At 41.2% G+C, this 21,322-nt stretch overlaps 2 protein-coding genes across 2 annotated transcripts in view; one reads left to right on the top strand and one right to left on the bottom strand.

Annotated features, from left to right (window-relative positions):
- LOC115746805 overlaps positions 1 to 21,322 on the bottom strand; it is a 959,385-nt gene that overhangs the window by 40,185 nt on the left and 897,878 nt on the right. The window lies entirely within an intron of this gene.
- LOC125315897 lies at positions 1,678 to 12,455 on the top strand. Its single transcript, XM_048282091.1, has 7 exons — positions 1,678 to 1,883; positions 2,070 to 2,231; positions 2,416 to 2,652; positions 3,669 to 3,952; positions 4,373 to 4,528; positions 9,877 to 10,020; positions 11,170 to 12,455. Exons 1-7 carry the CDS (start codon positions 1,727 to 1,729, stop codon positions 11,446 to 11,448), a joined length of 1,419 nt encoding a protein of 472 aa, XP_048138048.1. The 5' UTR covers positions 1,678 to 1,726; the 3' UTR covers positions 11,449 to 12,455.

Genomic DNA, 21,322 nt, shown 5'->3' with positions numbered 1-21,322 from the left:
TTGCAAAACCTCCATTGATGTGATGTTACTACTTGAGTTATATAAAACAGAAGGGAAGTTTTGGCAGTTAGAGCTAATGATCGGGAAGTCCAAACTCAGAAAGATTTCCACGGCAACTTCATTTCTCCGAAAATAAGTTATTTTCTTTAGAAAATATTTTTTGTAAAATAATGGCTTAGAAAAATAAATAAATAATTTCTTTTATTGTCTCTGAAAATAGTTCTCATTAGACTAATATTTCTAAGGGTTAATACCACTAAAAATCCTAAACTAGTACACCCGTGACAATTTGCCATAAACTATTTTTTAATCACAAAAAACCCAAATTGATACACCTATGACATATTTACTCAAAACTATTTTTTCCACCATCAAAAACTTCAAACTGCTACATCCGTGACAAATTTACCCCCATACTATTTGTTTTTACTATTAAAATCCCAAATTGGTATACATGTGACAAATTCACCCTACGTTAGTTTCCATTAAATTAAATTAATACTACAAAAAATTCAAATTGATACACATGCGACAAACAGAAGATAAAACCCCTAAAGGTGTACATATGGTAATTGCCACATGTTACTCAACTCAGCAATTTGAAGATAAAATTTAACGGATCCTAGCGGAGAATAAATTTGTTCACAATTGTACCGGTTTTGGCTAAATTTGTCAAAAGTGTACCGGGTTAGGATTTTTCATAGTAAAAAAAAATAATTTGGAGTACATTTGTCACTAGGGTGTCGGTTTGGGAATTTTTTTTTAATGGTATTAACCCTATTCTAAAAGATATAAACGATCATTTTTCACGAAACGAACGACCCCCTGAAGGACACTCTCGCACATTGCATCGTCTATGATCATCTTTGTTTGTTCTTCAAATATTCTATAACAACATAAGCTGCCAACGTGATAACATTAAGTGGAGTTCAAAGGAAACTTGAAGCTCTATTTATAGAAGAAATTTTGAAAATGTAGTGGAACCTTGCACAAGCTTCGTGGAACTTTTGCACATGGTCAAGGGCTTAAATAGCCCTCGGCCCACAGATACTGGCCTTGCCCCCTGCTTGTTACGCCAGGCCCACGTCGATGTCGATCCCAGCTTAGGGCTGGAGCTGGAGCGTCGGGAGGCTGATCATATCTAGTAAGTCAAATAAATATCACGTAACTAGGACTTTAGGCCATGGTACTTTTAGATTAGAAATGTGGCCCAAGGTTGAACGAAATTTAGAAAATTAGGATCTTCTGTGCATTCAAGTTCAACAATGATTTCCATTCAATGTGGATTTTTTTGGCGTATATGCTTCATTTTTTTTTTTTGGCGGGTCGGAATGTATATACGTAAATAGTAGCTAGAGATTAAACGAGGAACCTTATGCCGGGCCAAGCTGGGTCGGCCCAGCCCATTTGGGATATAGAACGAGGATACGACGGTAATTACGGGATTCGCTGACCGTGACCGTTGTGGAAGTTAAAAAATACAGTTGTTGAAGTTAGTTCCGAAGCACTCCCTTCTTCGCGTGAGAAACAGAGTTTCTACCCTCCTCTGTCCCTCGGCTCTGTACTATTTTCATTTCTCTTTCTGATAATTTGAACTCGCAGAACGAGAGAGAGTAGCGCTTGGGTCTCTTGATCGACTCTTTCTCATAATTTGAATTCGTTGAACGAGAGAAAGAGTATTCTCTTGGTCTTCTTGATCTAGACTCTTTCCTACGGAGAAAGAAGAATGAAGGAAAAGAACGGAGAGGTACCAATGGAGTCGAAGGAGCAGGTCGAGCGTATAAAGGAGATATTACCCAACTGCACCGAACGAGAGATTTACGAAGCACTTGATTACTGCAAAATGAATTCTGACGACGCTGCTGAGAGGCTCCTTTCTCGAGGTTGTTTCCACTCTCCTTCAATCTCTTCTTGTTCTTTGTTGAGTCTTGAGCTCTTGCCATGCCATCAAGCAAGAGATGTCCATTGTTTTTTTTTTTTTTTTTGGGGTTCAACGTAAACCCTTTGAATGTTCTCGATTTCCGATTTTGATGAAAGTTTCGAATTTGGGTCTTCTTGATTGACTCCAGTGGAGACGGAGAAAAACAGTGGCGTGGTACCAATGGAGGGGAAGGAGGAAGTTGAGCATATAAAGAAGATGGTGCCCCATTTCGCCGAAGAAATGATTTGTGAAGTGCTCAGGCAATGCGACATGGACTCCAACCTTGCCATTCAGAGGCTCCTTTCTCAAGGTTTTAACCCTCTCCTTCCATCCGTTCTTGTGTTTGGATTTAACGCGCACCGTCTGTATCCTGAGAGAAAAATAAAACGTGAACACTTTTGAGTGATGCAGCTGATTTAGTTTCTCCTTTTGTTCTTTCTTGCTATTCTGATGAGATTATCAAACTTGGGTCTTCTTGATTGACTCTTCAATAGAGACCGGGAAAGACAGAGAGAGGTTACCAGTGGAGAGGAAGGAGCAATTCGAGTGTACAAAGGAGATGGTTCCCCATTTGACCGAAGAAGACCGAGACAGGGTGCCGATAGAGTGGAAGGAGCAAGTTGAGCTAATAAAGGAGATGACGCCCTGTTTCACCGAAGAGATGATTTTCAAAATGCTCGAGCAATGCTACATTGACTCCAACCTCACCCTGCCGGGACTCCTTTCTCCAGGTTTTGGGCGCTCCATCCATTGTTCGTCCTTCTGGTCGGTTAGTCTTTAGAGGAATTGCCATCAAGCACAGAAATTCCTCATATTGCTTGAAACCAGAAATGTTAATTCTCTTTTGTTTCTTTGTTTCCAATTTTATTATCAGATGGCCTTTCAATGTTTTCTTTTGGCTTCAGAGTACTTTTTCGCTTTAGTGCCATCACTCCCTGTTCCTGACCTGCTTCTCATTATTTTGAACTTTCTATAGATGTTCTTGTTTAGGAGTCACGCGAGAGAAGTATAATAAAGTCGACAACTTAGGCTTGAAGCCATATTAGTGGCAGACATATTCATTATCTGCTTTTTGCAATGCTAGCCGATAAGAAATAACTTTGCAGAATTAGTAGAGCAGTGTAAGTTTTCTCCTATGATTCAATCATATTCAAGCACTGACGATGATTCCAGCAGTGTTAGGGTGAGCTATGAAGGCTAAATAAAAATTTGTGTTATTCAACTTCTTCTCTAATGCAACAAGTCAGATGGAAATACTTGTCTATTGTTCTGGCCATAATTTCTAGCATTTGATTGAGGAATTTAACTGCTTGTGGAGAATTTTTCTCTAGTGCATTTGCCGTTTGAATTGCATACGGACAGATTAAAATTGTTTTTGGCTTACAATGGGGTTGGTAGAGGCTGAGTTTGTCGGTTCCATAATCTCAGATGTATCTAAAGTTGCTGGAAGTCACCATAGTGAGTCCTCTAAGGAGTTCCTTTTGTTTGGATTGGTAGGATTTTGAGCCAGATAGAGGTGCATTTCATACATTAGTCCCAAAGTTTAGGATTGATCTTGAAGGTCGATGTTGTTGATAACATTTAGCATTATCCCACATAGCATTTTAACTTTGAAGCACTCATGATGACTTCATCTCTTTGCCGGATGATCTATGTAGCAATGTTCAAGTTCATAGACACAGCTCTCCTTTTTTTAACCTTTACCGATTAGAGCGCTCTTCAATTTCAGAAACACCTTGCAATTCAGGATCACCGTTGAACGATTTTTCATCACCTCCGAGCAGTGCCAAGTCATCAGTCACTTCTCAGTTGCACACTGTAAGTTTAGACAAAGGGAAGGAATTTGTCCAGCCCACGGATGATGACAACGCAACTACATCAAGAGGTAATGTCCGAGCCTTGCGTGTCAAGGGTCCATGGAGTTCCCATGCATTACAAGCTGCTTCTGATCCCATGGCTCTTGGAAATAATGTGGCACTTGGAAGTTCTGAGTTTCTGGAATATGAACTCTTCCCACAACCAACACAACAGGTACAATTGCCTTACATATTGCATTTGACTACTGAGGTTGCTCATTTATGCTTCCAGCTTGAATACTCATCGGTGCGGCTAGTTGACTATCGTCCACCCCCTTGCTCTTAAGCAAGTCAAAACTATTTAATAGCAACAATCCAAAGCCTAACTGAAAGACTTGTCAGTTCTCACTGTTGTGTTTCTGCATGTTCAATTGAACACTACAGATTCTACAGCTAAATATATTGGGCTTGGCTATATTAGTTTACCGTTGGTTTAGAGTTGGCCATTCTTTTCCTGTGTTTGCTTAATCTTTTCTGTCTCGCCAAGTTTTTCGAAAAATCATCATCCAATCCAATTTTTCGGTTGATATGTGCATCCAGGAGCATTTGCTTTGTCCTCTTCTTTTTTCATTATGTTGCTGATTCATTTACACAGTGTGGAATTCAGTTGACGCTGAATGATTTGGTGGCAAATGCTGATCAACCGTCAGAACTTCGTCGTCTCCTTAGACTCCCCTTTCTAGAAACCCCATCTGTACCCTCAAGATCCAGTGCTGCAGGGTCTCGGCATCCACGAACATCTGCATTAGAGGTATGAAAATTTTAGGCTTTTAGCTTCTGTGATTTTCCTTTCATGGATAACACAATCGAGTGCCTTTTCATCAACTCACTTCTCAAAAAGAGAATGGGCAAATCTTTGAATTTTGGCGTGCCTTAGTTTTAAGGGAACTGAAAAGATTGTTATTTGAAAAGATCTTCTACAAAACTGTCTAAGTAGAAGCATTTTGATGCGCATTGGTAAGTAATAAGAAGGCGATATATGACTTTTTCATTGAAACTATAGAACCTTTGTCAGTCCTGGATACGTGGTACGGGTAATTCTGCACCTTTCTCTTCTGTTTCAAACTCCATATCTATTGAGCATTGCAGCTGTCTAAATGCAGACAGTATGTTTTTTTATTCCTTTTTTCTTACTGTCAAACCCTCAGATTATTTTTTTTTTTCCTGCTGATTCTTCTTCACAGAATGGTACATCAGAAGATACCACAAGTAATTCAGCGACATCTCGCATTCAGCATTTTAGGGATCCTCAAGATCTGGTCCTTGATGCTCCATTTGCATGCTCAAGATACGGTCCTATCCAGCATCCGGGGAGCATTTCAGAGGTATGGTAGTATTAAGCTCTTAACTTTTTCTGGTTCTATGGGATGCATGATGCTGGTCTTTTCTCTCAGCCGATGTCTCCATAAAGAAAGCGAGAATCTCTCTTGGATAGCTTTTCTATCTACTACTGCTTACCAGCAGTCTTGTAATGCAGTGATGATAGCTGATCAGTTCCATTGTATCTGTCTTTCCTGCAGAACTACAACTACGCTGGGTGGAACCATCAACCTGATTCAGGAGCAATCTCTGTGCCCCCTCCGCCTGCTAAAGCAAATAGTCAGTGTGGTGAAGGATCTTCACCTCAACATGCTTATCGAGGCTGCCAAGCCGGCACCTTCCTGAAACCAGCGACATGCCAAACTATCAGCAGCAAAGCACCCATATGATATGATCATGAGTGATTTGCAGGACCCATCAACAATGCAACCACCTCAAGCTCCACTGCTATCGCTGATTACTGCTAGGTATCTGCATTTACAGTGAAGGAGGCTTTCTTCCTAGAGTTTGACATAGAAGCTTTATGGCATGGAAGCTTTTGTTGGAAAGATTCTGGGGTTGTTGCTAATCCATTTTTACGCACTTCACCGGTTCTTTGGAATCAGTAATAACATGGAGGTTCTTGCTCGTCCATCTGTACATACTTTTCAGCATATAATTCATTGGCTCAATATCGCCTTTTTGTTTCTTAACTCTCATGTTGGAACAGATATCAAGCGAAGATTTGTTCTGCCTGTCAGGGGGTTTTCAGCATTGCGTACACCAATAATTCTAGTTGCGCAGGATGTTAGTTCAACTGTGTATATTTTCCATAATCTCTAGCCCTTTTTCTCTAATGCTTCTAGTAAGTCACCGCCACGGTCGCACCCTAGATGAACTCCAAGAGTTTCAGTAGCAGTACTGATCCTAGAGTGTGCTTGTCACTAAAGAAAGGCCAGTTGACATGATGAAGGGTAAAGAGAGTTGGCTTTGCTTAACCATGTCCTTCTCATCAATTCATCATTTTCCTGTTGGTGGCGTTCAGCTGTAGCCGACGGCTCGCCTCCGTATACTTTCCGTCCTGCAGAAGGTGAATCGAGCTTAGCTTTTTAATCATCATTCCCCAGAGCAAAATAGCAGGTTGGAGCGCGGCGTTTGCAATTCCTTTGGTGTTTATTTGGTCGATAAAATTGCATGTGGTATCCTTGTTAACATTCTGGATTTCTTCATAAAAAGCAGACCGAGTTTACTGCAAACCTAGCAAACTAATCTGTTCATGAACAGCAGATAGCATAATCCAACCAAATTTTGAAAAGACAGTGATGCTGATTGTAACCTTATCGAGGAAGGTGATGAAAGATAACAATATATCCGTATCTTTAAAGGTTGATCCTTCGCAATCTTGATCTTCTGAAACAGAATCTGAGTTTGATAAATTCTTAATAAATGATTCCTCTCGTTCCTCGTGATGGATGTACGGCGGTGAACAGCCTCAAGCAGAGACGGTGGCGCCACTCTTGATGAGATGACAATGGATGAACTTCCTCTAGACATCCTCTCCGACATCCTCTCCAGGCTCTCAGGCCAGTCGCTGCTACGATGCCGGTGCGTCTGTAAACGCTGGCGAAAAGCCATCGATGACTCCTATTTCCGCAACTCATTGCACTGCCCAAAAGAACCAGTGCTTGTATACTGTGTGTATAACAGATACGAGATCCATCTCCTCAAGATACAAGAGGAGGAAGCGCCGATGAGGATGATCCAGATTGCAAAATTTCCGGACCTGATAGGCTACGAACTACAAGGTGCGTGCAATGGCTTCCTCTTTTTCAGGCACTCGATGAACGCAAAGAATAATCCTGAGCTCCTGATTAATCCTCTTACTAAAGAGATCATGAAGTTGCCAAGAGCGCCCGAGCTTCAGCCAGATAAGTCGGTTTACGGGTTTGGCTTCGATTGCTCTTCCCGCACTTACAGGCTGGTACAAATCGATGCAATTAACTACGATGAGGAGTCTCGTACCAGCACGATGAGGGCTCGAGTCTACGATTTCAAGAAGCGATTGTGGAGGACCTGCAAAGCCCCGACGCCTGCTCAGTTGCCTTTTTCTCCATTGTTGTTTGCTTCGGGAGCTTTGAACTGGTGGCTCGTCGGCTTGGGGTGGATCGTCTCTTTCGACTTTACCAGCGAGGAATTCAGCTTGATCCCAGTCCCGGACACCAGCTCCAAATCTTTTCTCCATTTCATCGAGATGGAAGGATTGCCAGCGCTGTTGCTTTCTGCGTACCCGAGCCCCATAGTCGAGGTGTGGGTGCTCGAGGACTCTACCAGCAGAAAGTGGACCAGCAAATACAAGATCGACACGGCCGGCCAATATTACCGCTTGGTAGGACAGTACAAACGCGACGGGCTCATCTTCCGACGCCCCGAACGCTTCAGGACATGTATTTGTACGATGCAAACAAGAAAAGATTCACGAGTTGTGGGACTGAGGACATCCCAGGGTGTCATAAGTTTGACCGGTGAAGCGACTTTTTGGTGAGGAGACATCGGGTAGCCTCTGATTATTTTCTTTTTGTTCTTTCCTCATTCGTTAATACACTTTTAAAGGATACTATGCTATCCCATCATCAAACAATGGTGGGAGTCAATCTCACTCTCTATCAATCTGGCCAAATAATATAATACAGTCCAGGGTATTCAGGGTGAGCATCCAGCACTTTAGTTGATATGGAAGGCTACACCGGTTTTCTGTCACTCAAACTTTTCAAATCGGACGTGTCCGATCTCGTTTTTAGTTGGAGATTGTGGTATCTTAATGAAAAATTCAACTGCTTGTGGCGGATTATCCTGTGCATTTCGTGCTATTGAAAGGAATCGATGGAGTAGATTGCTCCTTGGGGACCATCACTCGGAATGGTCTTGGTTGCCAACGAGGCATGCTGGTATCACATAGCTGGTTTTTGTTGTTAGTGAGTACGTCAAGGAGTCCTCGTTGTCTAGGCAGATGAAGGAAAATAATTCATACGCTAGCATTATTCGGCTCAGGGCTGTAATCTCCAATTGTAAGTTCTTCTTTTTATTGTCATTAACCTATCTGAAGTCCGCTGGTGAAGCACTTGTGGTTATTCAAATTGTATGATGTTGTGCCCAAAAAGAAAAAGGTAAATAAATTGTATGATTTTATGCAACTATGGGGAAGCATGGATGTCTATATTTCCAAATCTGCATATGGAAGATCACAACCGGATGATCGTAGTCTCCTTTACGTCGGTTTATCAAATGATCTATGTCACAATGTTTGAGTTCACTACCAAAACTGGTGTTTCGCCTGTGTATATTATAACACTCTTCAATTTCAGAGGTGGATAGCAACGCAAGATCAAAGTTGGGTAATGTTTCATCACTTTCGGCTGCTGCTGTGTCATCAATTGCTTCACTATCTAGATTTATTGGAAGGGAAAGGAAAGGAAGTTGTTCGAAGAACTGATGTCAAGACTGCAGTAATATCAAGAAGCCACGTCCCGCCCTTGCGTGCCATGGATCCACTGACAATCCATGCATCAAGAGCTCGTTCTGATCTCAGGGCATCTAGAAACAATGTGGCTTGCTTCCCCAGAAATGATTCAGGAAAGTTCCCTTCAGTGTTAGGCAGATCATCGACCACGCACAACAGGCACGTGTCAGTTTCTTCATTTGCTTCGTCTCGTTTCTGCTTGGGCATATTGTCGTATTATCATTGATTTGGCATGGGTTTTGCAAATGAAAGGAATGGAAATCAGTTCAATGGAGAAACATCAGTCAGGGGCCCTTGAACTTGTGCAACATTACATATGCTGTCTGAGCCAGAAGACCGAGGGATCCTACATGATCATCCATGTGAAGCCTTGGCCGACGCATACAACCCCAATTCTGTAAGTTCTGGGACTTTGGAAGGTGAACCCTTGCTAACTTATAGTGAATCGGTATGAATTGTTTTTGTCCCCTTCCCTGTCTTTTGATTATACTCTCCATTCCGGCCCCTTAAAAACTTGATGCTAAGTAGTCCTCTATAAATCATGCCAAGTACAAAAATTTCAAGGCATCCATGAGTTTTGCCTCTTTCTTGCATCAGTCAGTACCATTCCGTCCTTCCTCTCCGTTGTTTGCCTCTAGACTGTATTAAGTTTGATTTTCATCAATGCGTTACATTGCTAATTCATTTCGACAGCATGGACCACCACACATGTCACCGCATGATTTTCTGGCACAATGGGTGGGTCGACCATCAAAACATCATGCTCTTGAATCATCATCTCGTGACATCCCATCTGTACCCTGGAGATCCAGTGCGGTTGGGCCTCAACTTGAGCTTCCAGAAATCTGTGTCAGAGGGATGAAAGTTTTAGGCTTTCGGCTCATGTATTTTCCCTTGTGAAATGCCCTTCCCATTGATTCACTTCTAAAAGGAAAAATGGCAAATCCTGGCATTTCAGAAATTATTCTTCATACATGGCTTATGATACAAGATGGTAAAAAATCCTCTGTCTGGAACGTGTCCGAGAATTAGTAGTTCCATGATGTGCTTTGATGAGTAACAAGATGGCCTTATATGACTGTTTGTATTGAAACTGTAGAGGCGTTGTCAGTCCTACATATTTGGTAGGTGTACTTCTTCCTCATTCTTCTCTGTTTGAAATCCATATCTATTGACCATTGCAGCTTTCTGAATGCAGACAGTATGATTTATTTATTGATCCTTCCTTCTTGTTGTCAAACTGTCGAATGACTTGGTTCTTTTTTTTAATTATCGTTACACAGAGTAGCAGTCCATCAGAAGCTACCCCAAGTAATTCGTGGACATCTTGCATTCATCCTTTTAGGGATCCTCAAGATCTGGTCCTTGACTCCCCATTTGCACCCTCAAGACAAACTCCTATACTGTGTCCAGAGAGAATGTCAGAGGTATGCTAGCTTATTAGCTCATGGTTTTTTCTTTTTCCTATTACTGAAATGTATGATGCTTGCCTTTCTTTACACTCAGCTGATTTCTCCATCTAGAAACTGTCAATTGTAGTACCTCAGAGGTATGAAATCTGAAGATGGGGCTAGAAGGTTGGTGATGTGCTTTAGCAAGTAATGAGATGGTGTCTTATGACTGTTTTACTGAAGCTATAAAACCTTTGACTTAAACATTGAACTGATACTCCTACAAGAATGACATGATTAAGCTGTGGACACCTTGATGTAGCTCCTACTAGCCAAAGAACCTCGGTGGTGCATGTCATCACATTCCTTTGAGATCTAGACAAAACCTTAACTCATCCATTTTGGATTTGAAAGAGTGACTTTAGCTACTTTAATACTCTTTGGTGACGGTGGCATGTTGGCGTTGCTTCCTCCATGTTCATATTTCCAATTGTGACAGACAATAAAAAATGACTGCTGAGTATATTTATGATTGCATAAATGCTTGAAAGAGAAATATAGATTGGCCATGCTTGTGGGTTTCGTGTCTGATATCAACAGTTACCACTGCATCTCGTGATTGGGACAACCTTTGCAGTTTCCTGGATGCGACAAGTTAATTTATTGATCCTTACCTATTGTCGGAATAATTGAACTAGTTCATTTTAACAATTGGTTTTTTGCTGCTAATTCTTCTTTAAAGCATGCATTATCAGAAGCCGGCCCAAGTAATTCGGTAAGATGTTCCATTCAATCTATCCTAAATGATTCGCCTGACCTTCCCTCCTCACCCCTCCATCACATTGATGCCCATCCTATACCCATGATTTACAGTTCAATGGGGCTGCCAACAATGATGTCAATGGTATGCAATCTTTCAAGCGCAGCCGACTTATTCATAAGGAATTCATAAATTTTGATACTTTATCCTTTAGATTTAGTTTGACATTCTAGGGGGACTACTGTACTGCATCTCTGTCAAGTTGAATTATTAGTTATCAGTTAGGAAAGTGCTTGACATCCAGAATTCTTTTGGTGTTGTGTTGTAAGAAAGTTTGGGGTGGTGGGCTACAAATTGTAGATGACTGATACGTAATTTAACAAGATGCTGCAAAGCTTTTAAAAGCAGTGTTTTCGCTTGATCAGAATGCACCACGTTTTACACCAGGTGCTTCCATCCATCAATCATCAGAGATCCTGCTTCAAGGCGATAACTTGTGCACTTACCGTCAAAATACACACCCCAACATACAACCGAGCTACTATCAGCCTCAGCTGCCCCTGCAATATGGTTACATGAATAGGGGTCAGTATATGCATCAGAACTACCGATATGGTAAGACATCTCCTCAACAAGTGGTGTATCAAGGTGGCAGCTCATCTAGGGCCAGTGCTGATCCTTCTACAGGAAGTACCCCTGACTGATTTCTGCCTAACTCACCTGCCCCTGTTGATATTTCCCGGGCCCAACAGAGCTCTTCATTGCATGTTCAGGCTCAGAATCAACATGGAAATGATTATCGCCCTGTTGGAATGATAAAAAATAATTTGGCACCTGCTTGATAGCTTTTCTGTACTGTACTTCCAATCTCACTGAAAGTTCTCTCAATTGTGTCGGCTTTTTCCAGGGCTTTAACTTCACCACAAGGAACAATCAGCCTGATCCAGCAGTGATGTCTACACTCCCCAGACAACAACAGGGTAGCTTGCCAGGATGGGTGCCTCTGCCTTCTGATGGTAATAACCGGAGCTGTGATATGCCATCAGTTCAACAAGAAGTGTATAAAGGTTGTAGCTTGTCTCGGGCCAATGCTAATGCTTCTGGCTGGGAAAGCTTTCAGGGCATGGGAAGTACATCTTATCAAACTCCACCAATTCCACCTTATTCACCTATCCCCTTTAATTTGTTCTGGACCAGCAGTGACTCCCCATTGCACGCTGAGGACCAGTATGAAAAATATTTATTGCCCTTCATTAATTCCTGGATCGGTCGCGACTCCACATGGCAGCTTCCCTAGATGGGCGCTTGAGCCTGCTAATGCTAATAATTGGCGCAGTGGTGAAGGGCCATCTCCGCAATATGATGATCAAGGCTGCCTGAGCTTGTAGAGTCCTGGAATGAGGGTCAGGCCAAACCATCAGCAGCGAAGCTCGTATAAGAAGTCCACAGGGAATTTGGACCTATCAAGCATCCAACCACCTCGATATCTAGGACCTTAACGCTGATCACAGCTGGTTATTCTGCATTTACCAGGAGGGGAGGGCCTTTTGCCTAGTTCGAAATAGGAGCATTAGGGGATAGCTGTTTCATCGGGAAGACATGTTAGGTGGTTGCTTACCCATTTTTACACACTTCACTACCTCCTTTGACTGGAAAGAAAGTATAGGTTTTTGCTTGTCCATTTGCACATACTCTTTTTTTGTCCAACTGTGCATATGTTTTACTGGCTCAATATTTTGTTTCTTAATTGGTGTTACGACAGATTTTTTACACAAAGATTAGACTGTATATAATTCTAGTTGCAGGATATTATCTTCCTAGGCTCTAGACCTTTTCTAATGCTTTGATAAAAAATCTGCTCGTCACTCTAGGAAGGAGGGCAATTGGAGGAAATTCAAAATGCTTCAGTGAGTTACTGAGCTTAAATTGTAGATTCCTAGAATGTGACTGTCACTCTAGGAAGGAAGGCAATTGACATGAAGTTAAAAACAATGCAGAATTGAAGTGAAACAAGGATATACCTTTTAAATTTAGCCTTCGCCTCACTGGAGAAGTTGGTCCCGACTGTATACCTTGCCAGCGTCTGCAGGGGCAGGTGATTGGAGGTGTGTTTAGGTGCTGATCGCATCAGCACTGTCCTGATCAGGGCAGGTATCATTTATTAAGCCGACTTCGATCGCACCCCAAATGGACAAGGGCGACGACGACAACAATGAAGTTGCTGTGGTAACTCAAAAACAGCATTATCGAAATTCGCTTAACAAAACATCTCGAGGAATTTATTAGGCCCTCTAGGAAACGAGAAACAAGAAACGGTATCCTGGAGAAGTATTAAACTTAAAGGAGTTGGTTGTTTTAAAAAAAGACAGGTCCCTCTAATTAGACAAATGCCTCTCGCTGCCCAGAAAATGCCTCCGTGCCACCATGGCCCAATAATGTTTACTACTTAGCACGCAAAGAGAACTTTTGATTTGGCAAACAAGGCTCAAAGTTTCAAGATTTGGTTTTTAAAAATCAAATCAAAATGCCTGCCAGAACCGATGTGCAACGGGGCGGCCCTAAACAAGTCATTTTCTCATCGGGCCGATCGTTCGATCATTTTGACAAAAGGAGTTTTCTACCCGATACACGCTGAGGAGCTGCCCACTGGACAAGATATAGACATTCCCTCCAAGTAATGACCCCCAATGTATGGTATACCCATCTCGTGAGTATGACGGCATTATGATGGCATTCAAATGTCGCTATGAGGAGATCTTGATTAATATTAAAATCGACAATTCAGATTTTCCTAAGAAGAAAATAGGAACAAATGTTGTATGGAACACGTTAGGAATGAGTGATGCCGATCCATCATATGTTCTCATATGTCGTTTTACATGCATGCCGTTTTACATGCAACGAATAATCTCACTCATAATTAATATATTTTCTTCATACATATCAGAAATTGGGGAAAATATATATATAGCAATGAATTTTCTTTTAGCAAATTGAGTGTGTGAATCATATTCTATATCAAAATAAATGTTGCGGACGGCTCACTGGCGCATCAAATTTGGAGTTTCGAACGAGGACATGACCGTAATTACGGAGTTCGCAGACCGTGACCGTTGTGGGAGTTAAAAGACGGTTGGTGAAGTGAGTTTGAAGCACCTCGTTTCGTCACAACAGAGTCTTTAGCTCTTTCAGCGATGGGTATCAATTGCTCCCCTCTGAACCATCTAGTTTCTCTCTCATAATTTGAATTCGTAGAGCCAAGAGAGAGAATTGTCCGCTGGTCTTCTTGATCTGACTCTTGTGAACAGAGAGAGCCAAAAAAAAAAAAAAAAATGGGGAGGAAGAAGGAGAACAGAGAGAAGTTTGTGGTACCAATGGAGACGAAGAAAAAAGTTCGAGCGTAGAGTGAAGATGCTCCCCTGTTTCCCCGAGCAAGATATTTATGCAGCACTCGAGGAATGTCAAATGGACTTCTGATATTTCCAGCACTGGCCACGAGTTCACATTGCACGCTCAGGCTCAGCAACAGCTGAGAGATGATTATCGCCCTGCAGAAATGGTAAAGAAAGCTTGAATCTATCTTGGATAGCTTTTCTATCTACTACTGCTAATCCGACCGACAGTCGTGTAATGCAGTGATGCTAGCTAATCAGTTCTCTCATTGTATCTGTCTTTCCTGCAGAACTGCAACTACGCTGGTGGGAACGATCAACCTGATTCAGGAGCAATCTCCGCGCTCCCCAAGCTCCAACTTGGTAGGTTCCCCAGATGGGCGCCTCTGCCTGCTAAAGCAAATAATCAGTGTGGTGAAGGATCTTCACCTCAATATGCTTATCAAGGCTACCAAGCCGGCAAATTCCTAAAACGAGCGTCATGCCAAACTATCAGCAGCAAAGCCCATATAATATGACCATGAGCGATTTGCAGGACCCATCAACAACGCAAACACCTTGAGCTCCGCTGATTACTGCTTGGTATCTGCATTAACAGGGAAGGCTTTCTTGCTAGATTTTGATATACAAGCTTTATGGAGTGGCAGCTTTCATTGGAAAGATACTTTGATTGTTGCTAATCCATTTTTACACACTTCACTGGTTCCTTGGAATCGGTAACAATATGTTCTTGCATGTCCATCTGTCCATACTTTTCAGCATATAATTCATTGGCTCAATGTCGTCTTTTTGTTTGTTAATTCTCATGTTGGGACAGATTTTGAGGGAAAATTTGTTCTGCATGTAGGGGGTTTTAGCGTTGTGTACACCAATAATTCTAGTTGCAGGATGTTAGTTCGACTGTGTATGTTTTCCATAATGTCTAGCCCTTTTTGCTAATGCTTCAAGTAAGTAACCGCCACAGTTGCACCCTTGATGAACTTCAAGAGTTTCAGTAACGGCACAGAGAACTTAATGAATAGCATCCTTGTGTGTGTTTGTCGCTATAGAAAGGCAAGTGACATGAAGTGTAAAGAGCGCATTTTTTATTCTCCTCACTCAGAGAGTTGGTGTTGTTTAACCATGTCCTTCTCATCAATTCATTATTTTCCTGTTGTTGGCATTCAGTTGTAGCTGATTGTTCGCCTCCATATGCTTTTCTTTCCTGCCGAGAGTGAATTGAGCATAGCTTTTAATCATTATTCCTAGAGCAAAATATCAGGTTCAGCGAGCGGATGGCAGGAGTGCAGCATTTGCAATTGCTTTGGTGTTTATTTGCCAAAAAAAATTGCATGGGATATCTTTGTTAACATCCTGGAATTCATCATAAATAAGCAGACCAATTTATTGCAAACCTAGCAAACTAATCTGTTTATAAACAGAATGAAAAAGACCGCCTCCAGTATCGGAGAGGAAGCGCACTTGGCCACATCATGAATGACTGAACTTGATACCTGGAACACCTCCCTGTAAAGGACCACATCTAGTATGGCCCACTGCATCAGAAACCTTGCCACCGTCCACAGAAAAGGACCGGAACACCCCCCTGTAAAAGACCGGAACACCGCCTTCAGTGTGATGTGAACCTTTGGAGTCACTGAAGTTGATTTAGTATGTTTCTCATTTTGTTTAAATTATAGGATTGGGTCTTCTTGCTTGACTCCTGCACGGAAAAAGGAAAAAAACAGAACAGGGGTACTGGAACAGTGGCAGGAGCAAGTTGAGCTTATAGTTGAGTATTATAGCAATGACAGAAAAATGTAATATTCTGTACATGCTCAAGTGAAGATTTAAAAAAAAAAAAAGTGAAGATTACCTACCAATCAGATCAATCGATGGAAATACACAGAATCACATAATATCCTAAATATATCTAACACTTGTATACAAAATTGTGAATATGGAGCCCAAATTCACCGAAGAGCTCAAGCAATGCAACATGAATCCGGACCTCACCGCTCAGAGACTACTTTCTCTAGGTTTCATCCAGCCCATGTTCTTGTTTTGATTAATCTTGAGAGATATTGCCATCCTTTGAATCGGTGAAGTTTATTGACAGTCTCCCTTTTGATGAAAGCATCGGATAATATTTGTTCTTGTCAAGCTGCCTTGCAACAGAAGTATAAATTAAGTTGACAACTTCGGCGTGTGATATTAGGTTTCTTGAAACCATATAAGTGGCAGAGATATGCATGTTCTGCTTTCGAATTACGATGCCAAGAACATCTTTTAGCAGAACTAGGGAGGCAGTGTTAGTTTTCGACCATCATTCTATCTCTCTTTCTTTTAGGAGTTCATATACCGTATGGTCATGAATGTACCAGAATTCATGCTTATGCCTGGAGTCACCCGTGCCATTTTCTTCTGGGAACTGATGATTTGTTTTGGTTTGAATCTTTGAAAAATTAGAAGAGCAGTGTCAATTTTCTTTGATGATTCAATCACATTCAAGCTCCGATGATGATTCCAGCAGTGTTAGGGTGAGCAATCGAGGCTAAATCAGAATTTATGTTATTCAACAACTTTTCTAATGCAACAGGTCAGATGGAAATACTTGTCTATGGTTCTGACCATAAATTCTAGTATTTGATTGAGGAATTTAACTGCTTACAGAAAAATTTTCTCTGGTGCATTTGCCGTTCGAATTGCATACTGACAGATTAGAATTGTTTTTGGCTGACAATGGGGTTGTATTGGGTGAGGTTTCTAGGTCGTATGATCTTTTTTTTTCGAATTGCATACTGACAGATTAGAATCTTTTTTGGCTGACAATGGGGTTGTATTGGGTGAGGTTTCTAGGTCGTATGATCTTTTTTGTTCCACAAGTATCTGCAGCTAGTGAGTCCTTTAAGGAGTTTTTGTTGTCTGGACTGAAAGGGTTTCAAGCCAGATAGAGGTGCATTTCATACATTAGTCCTAGGGGTTAGGATTGATCTTGAAGGTAGACGTTGTTGATAACATTTAGCATTATTCTGCATAGCATCTTCACACTGATGCACTCATGATGACTTCATCTCTTTGCCAGATGATCTATGTAGCGATGCTTAAGTTCACAGAATTACCAATTAGAGCGCTCTTAAATTTCTGACACACCTTGCGATTCAGGATCAGTGCTGAACAATTTGTCATCATCTCCGGGCAGTGCCAAGTCATCAGTCACTTTTCTGTTGTGCAGCGCAAGTTTAGACAAAGGGAAGGAAGTTGTCCGGCACACGGAGGATGACGCTGCAACTACATGAACAAGTAATGTCCAAGCCTTGCGTGTCAAGGGTCATCCACGGAGTTCCCATGCGTTACAAGCTGCTTCTGATCCCGATGGCTCTTGAAAATAATGTGGCTCTTGGAAGTTCTGAGTTTCTGGAATATGAATTCTTCCCACCACCAACGCAACAGGTATAGTTTCCTTGCATTTGACTGCTGAGTTTACCCTTCAGTGCGGCTAGTTGACTATCGCCCAGGCCTTCACTCTTAAGCTAATCAAACTATTTAATGGCTACATCCAAAGCCTTACCAGATGACTTCTCAGTTCTCACTGTTATGTTTCTGACCATGTTCGATTGAACACTAGAGATTCTACAGCTAAACACATTGGGCTTGGCTATATTAGTTTACTGTGGTTTAGTGTTGGCTATTTTTTCTTGTGTTTGCGTGATCTTTCCTGTCTCTCCAAGCTAGTTGAAAAATTGTTGTCCGTCCAAGTTTTTGCTTTGCTTTGTCCACTAGAGATTCTACTTCTACGAGCGTTTGCTTTGTCCCCTTCTTTTTCATTATGCTGCTGATTCATTTCCACAGTGTGGAATACCATTGACGCTGAATGATTTGATGGCAAACGCTGATCAACCGTCAGAACTTTGTTATCTCCTTAGACTTCCCTTTCTAGAAACCTCATCTGTATCCTCAGGATCCAGTGCTGCAAGGTCTCAGCATCTGCAAACATCTGCATCACGTGGTATGAAAATTTTAGGCTTTTAGCTTGTGTGATTTTCCTTTCGTGGATAACACAATCTGAGTGCTGTTTCATCAATTCACTTCCCAAAAAGAGAATGGGCAAATCTTCGAATTACGCCGTGCCTTAGTTTTTAGGGAATTCAATAGATTGTTCTTTGAAATGATCTTCTACAAAACTGTCTGAGAAGAAGTATTTTGATGTCCTTTGGTAGTAATAAGAAGGCGGTATGTGAAGGTTTTTATTGAAACTAAAGAACCTTTGTCAGTCCTACATATGTGGTGGGGGTAATTCTGCATCATTCTCTTCTGTTTAGAAATCCATATCTATTGAGCCGAAGTAATTCCATGGCATCTCGCTTTCAGCCTTTTAGGGATCCTCAAGATCTGGTCCTTGATGGCCCGTTCTCATGCTCGAGATACGGCTCCTATTCAGTGTCCAGGGAGAATGTCAGAAGTATGGTAGTATTTAGCTCTATTGTTTCCCCTTATGTGGGTTGCTTGTGGCAGCCTTTTTCTCAGCTGATTTCTCCATAAAGAGAACGGCAAATTTGGGCACCTAATTGTTGTACATTCAGAGGCATGGGAGTTTTCTTGATGTGATTTAGTAAGTAATAAGATGGTGTCATATGACTGTTTCAATTGAAACAGTGGAACATTTGAATTATACGTTGAACTGATACGACAAGGCTGACATGACTATGCTGTCAGCTGTGGGTATCCTTAATGTTAGCTTCTATTAGCAAAATAACCTCAGCAAATTCATCTAGCCGCAATCCTTGGAGCTCCATATAAAATTTGAGAACATGTATGCTGGGTTGAAGTAGCACCTTTAGCTAATTGTAGATCTACGAGTAAGGTCTCGCTTGTGGGTTCTATTGTTCGATTGCCAGTTACCACTAGAACTTGTGTTTGGGACAGTCTTTGCAGTTTCCTAAATGCAGATGGTTTGTTACCTCTTCATCCTTCTATGTGTCAACGCATAAATATGCAACAGAACTTCGGATATAATATGCCATCTGCTCAACAAGAGGTGCATCAAGGTGGTAGCTTGTCTTGGGCCAATGCTGATGCGTCTGGTTGGGAAAGCTGCCCAGGTGCACGGAGTACGCCTTGTGGGTCTCCGACTATTTCACCTGCACACTCTGATATTTCCAGGACTGGCCATGGCTTCGCATTGCACGTCTCAGGCTCAGCACCAGCTGAGAGATGATTATCGCCCTGCAGAAATGGTAAAGAAAGCCTGAATCCCACTTGGATAGCTTTTCTATCTACTCCTGCTGATCTCGACCGACAGTCGTGTAATGCAGCGATTCTAGCTAATCAGTTCTCTCATTGTATCCGCCTTTCTTGCAGACCTGTAACTACGCTGGGTGGAACCATCAACCTAATTCAGGAGCAATCTCTGCGATCCCAGAGCTCCAACTTGGTAGCTTTCTCGGATGGGCGCCTCTGCCTGCCAACTTAAATAATGAGCACGGCGAAGGATCTTCACTGCAATATGCTTATCAAGGCTGCCGAGCCGACAACTTCCTGAAGCGAGCGTCATGCCAAACCATCAGCAGCAAAGACAATATGATATGACCCCAAGAGACAGGGCGTCCATCTGTATCAAAGGACTGAACAAACTCCTTCGGATCGAGAATGCTGCCTTTGAGCTTTTGGCTTTCTCTTGGCTAGTATTTGGCCTAAAGTCGGTTCGAAAACTTGTCAAACATCTCAAATTTTCTCCAAGATATTTTGAGGAAATGCAATCACTATTTGGTAAACCGTGCTTTGAGAAGCAATTTTGAGAGAAAATGATAGTTCGGTAGAATATATATTTGGGTGTTTCCCAAGGAACTTTAGGCCAAATACTAGCTTTGCTTGCTCGTAATTTTATCAAAAAAAAGTGAGAAACAATGTCAAAGTTGATTAAAACGCTATCTCAACTACGCTTGGCTAAGCTAAGCTTACATGCTAATGAAAATATTGGTAGATTAGGTTTATACTAAAGGGCATAATTGTCATTGTATTGTGTTAGCCCTAAATCCTATGTATATATTGTAAATGACTTCATCAATGCAAGCTAAGTTTGCCCAAATTCTACAGAAAATGACTCCCACATGCTCGCAAATCGCTTGTCCAAAGCGATTATTCATTGTTGTTTGTAACGTGGAGCTTGCACGTCGAACTAAATTGCGCCACAACTCTCTCCACTGAAGTTTGCTTCAAACAAACTTACGGTTAAAAGAAAGCCCTTTCGAACACGTTGTAACCTAAGGATGCACCTTGTTGTATATAAAGAACCTAACCCAAACTTCACGGGAAAATCATTGATGTGGAACACAATTTCATAGAAGTTATTATTTTTATTACTTAGGAACTTAATCAACGGAAAATTTTTCACTATCAATAACCATCAATGCCTAAAAGTTTTCATTAGTGATGAAAATATAGTTTGCTAATTCATTTTTGTAAATGATACAAAAAAATTAATTTAAAAAAAGGGTTAATACTAGACACCAAAAGAACCTTCAAAATGACACACATATGATAACCATTTATCCTAAAAAAAAAAGGGAGGAGGAAAAAGAGCCATTGAACGATCTATAAAACTATCAAAATGATACACATATGACAAATTTATCCGAACTAATATTTTGAAGATCAAAAACTCAAATCGGTACACTTGTGACAAATTTACTATCCATTAGCTTCCGTTAAATTTTACTATCAAATTGCTGAGTTAGGTGACACGGGGCAATGGTGGTTGATAGGATGTACCAATTTTGGATTTTTACCATCCATTTGTCATGCATGTATGTACTAGTGTGGGATTTTTTGTGGTATTGACCAAGAACGGAAACTAACGGGATGTAAATTTGTCGTGTGCAATTTGTGATTTTTAGTGGGTAAAAAATTAGTTGGAGGTAAATTTATCATTAAATATATCAAGTTGGGGTTTTTGGTGGTCAAAAATTAGTTTGTAATAAATTTGTGATAGGTGTACCGATTTGAGATTTTTCGTGATATAAAAATACAAACTTTTTAAGTCCTCGAGTTTTCGCTAAACAGATTCACTTATGGTATCTCCCACATTAATAGTCAAACCAATTTGGATTAATATTAATGATTGCTAAGTAGCAACAAGACGGACACGTGACACGACAAAACACAACAAGACACGTCATTTTTAAAAAATAAAGAATTTCAACATGGT

The sequence above is a fragment of the Rhodamnia argentea genome, chromosome 7, assembly GCF_020921035.1.
Source record: "Rhodamnia argentea isolate NSW1041297 chromosome 7, ASM2092103v1, whole genome shotgun sequence".
In the NCBI taxonomy this organism is placed as follows: Eukaryota; Viridiplantae; Streptophyta; class Magnoliopsida; order Myrtales; family Myrtaceae; genus Rhodamnia; species Rhodamnia argentea.
The sequence above is the reverse complement of the archived record's forward strand: the minus strand, read 5'-3'. Positions and strand labels throughout refer to the sequence as shown.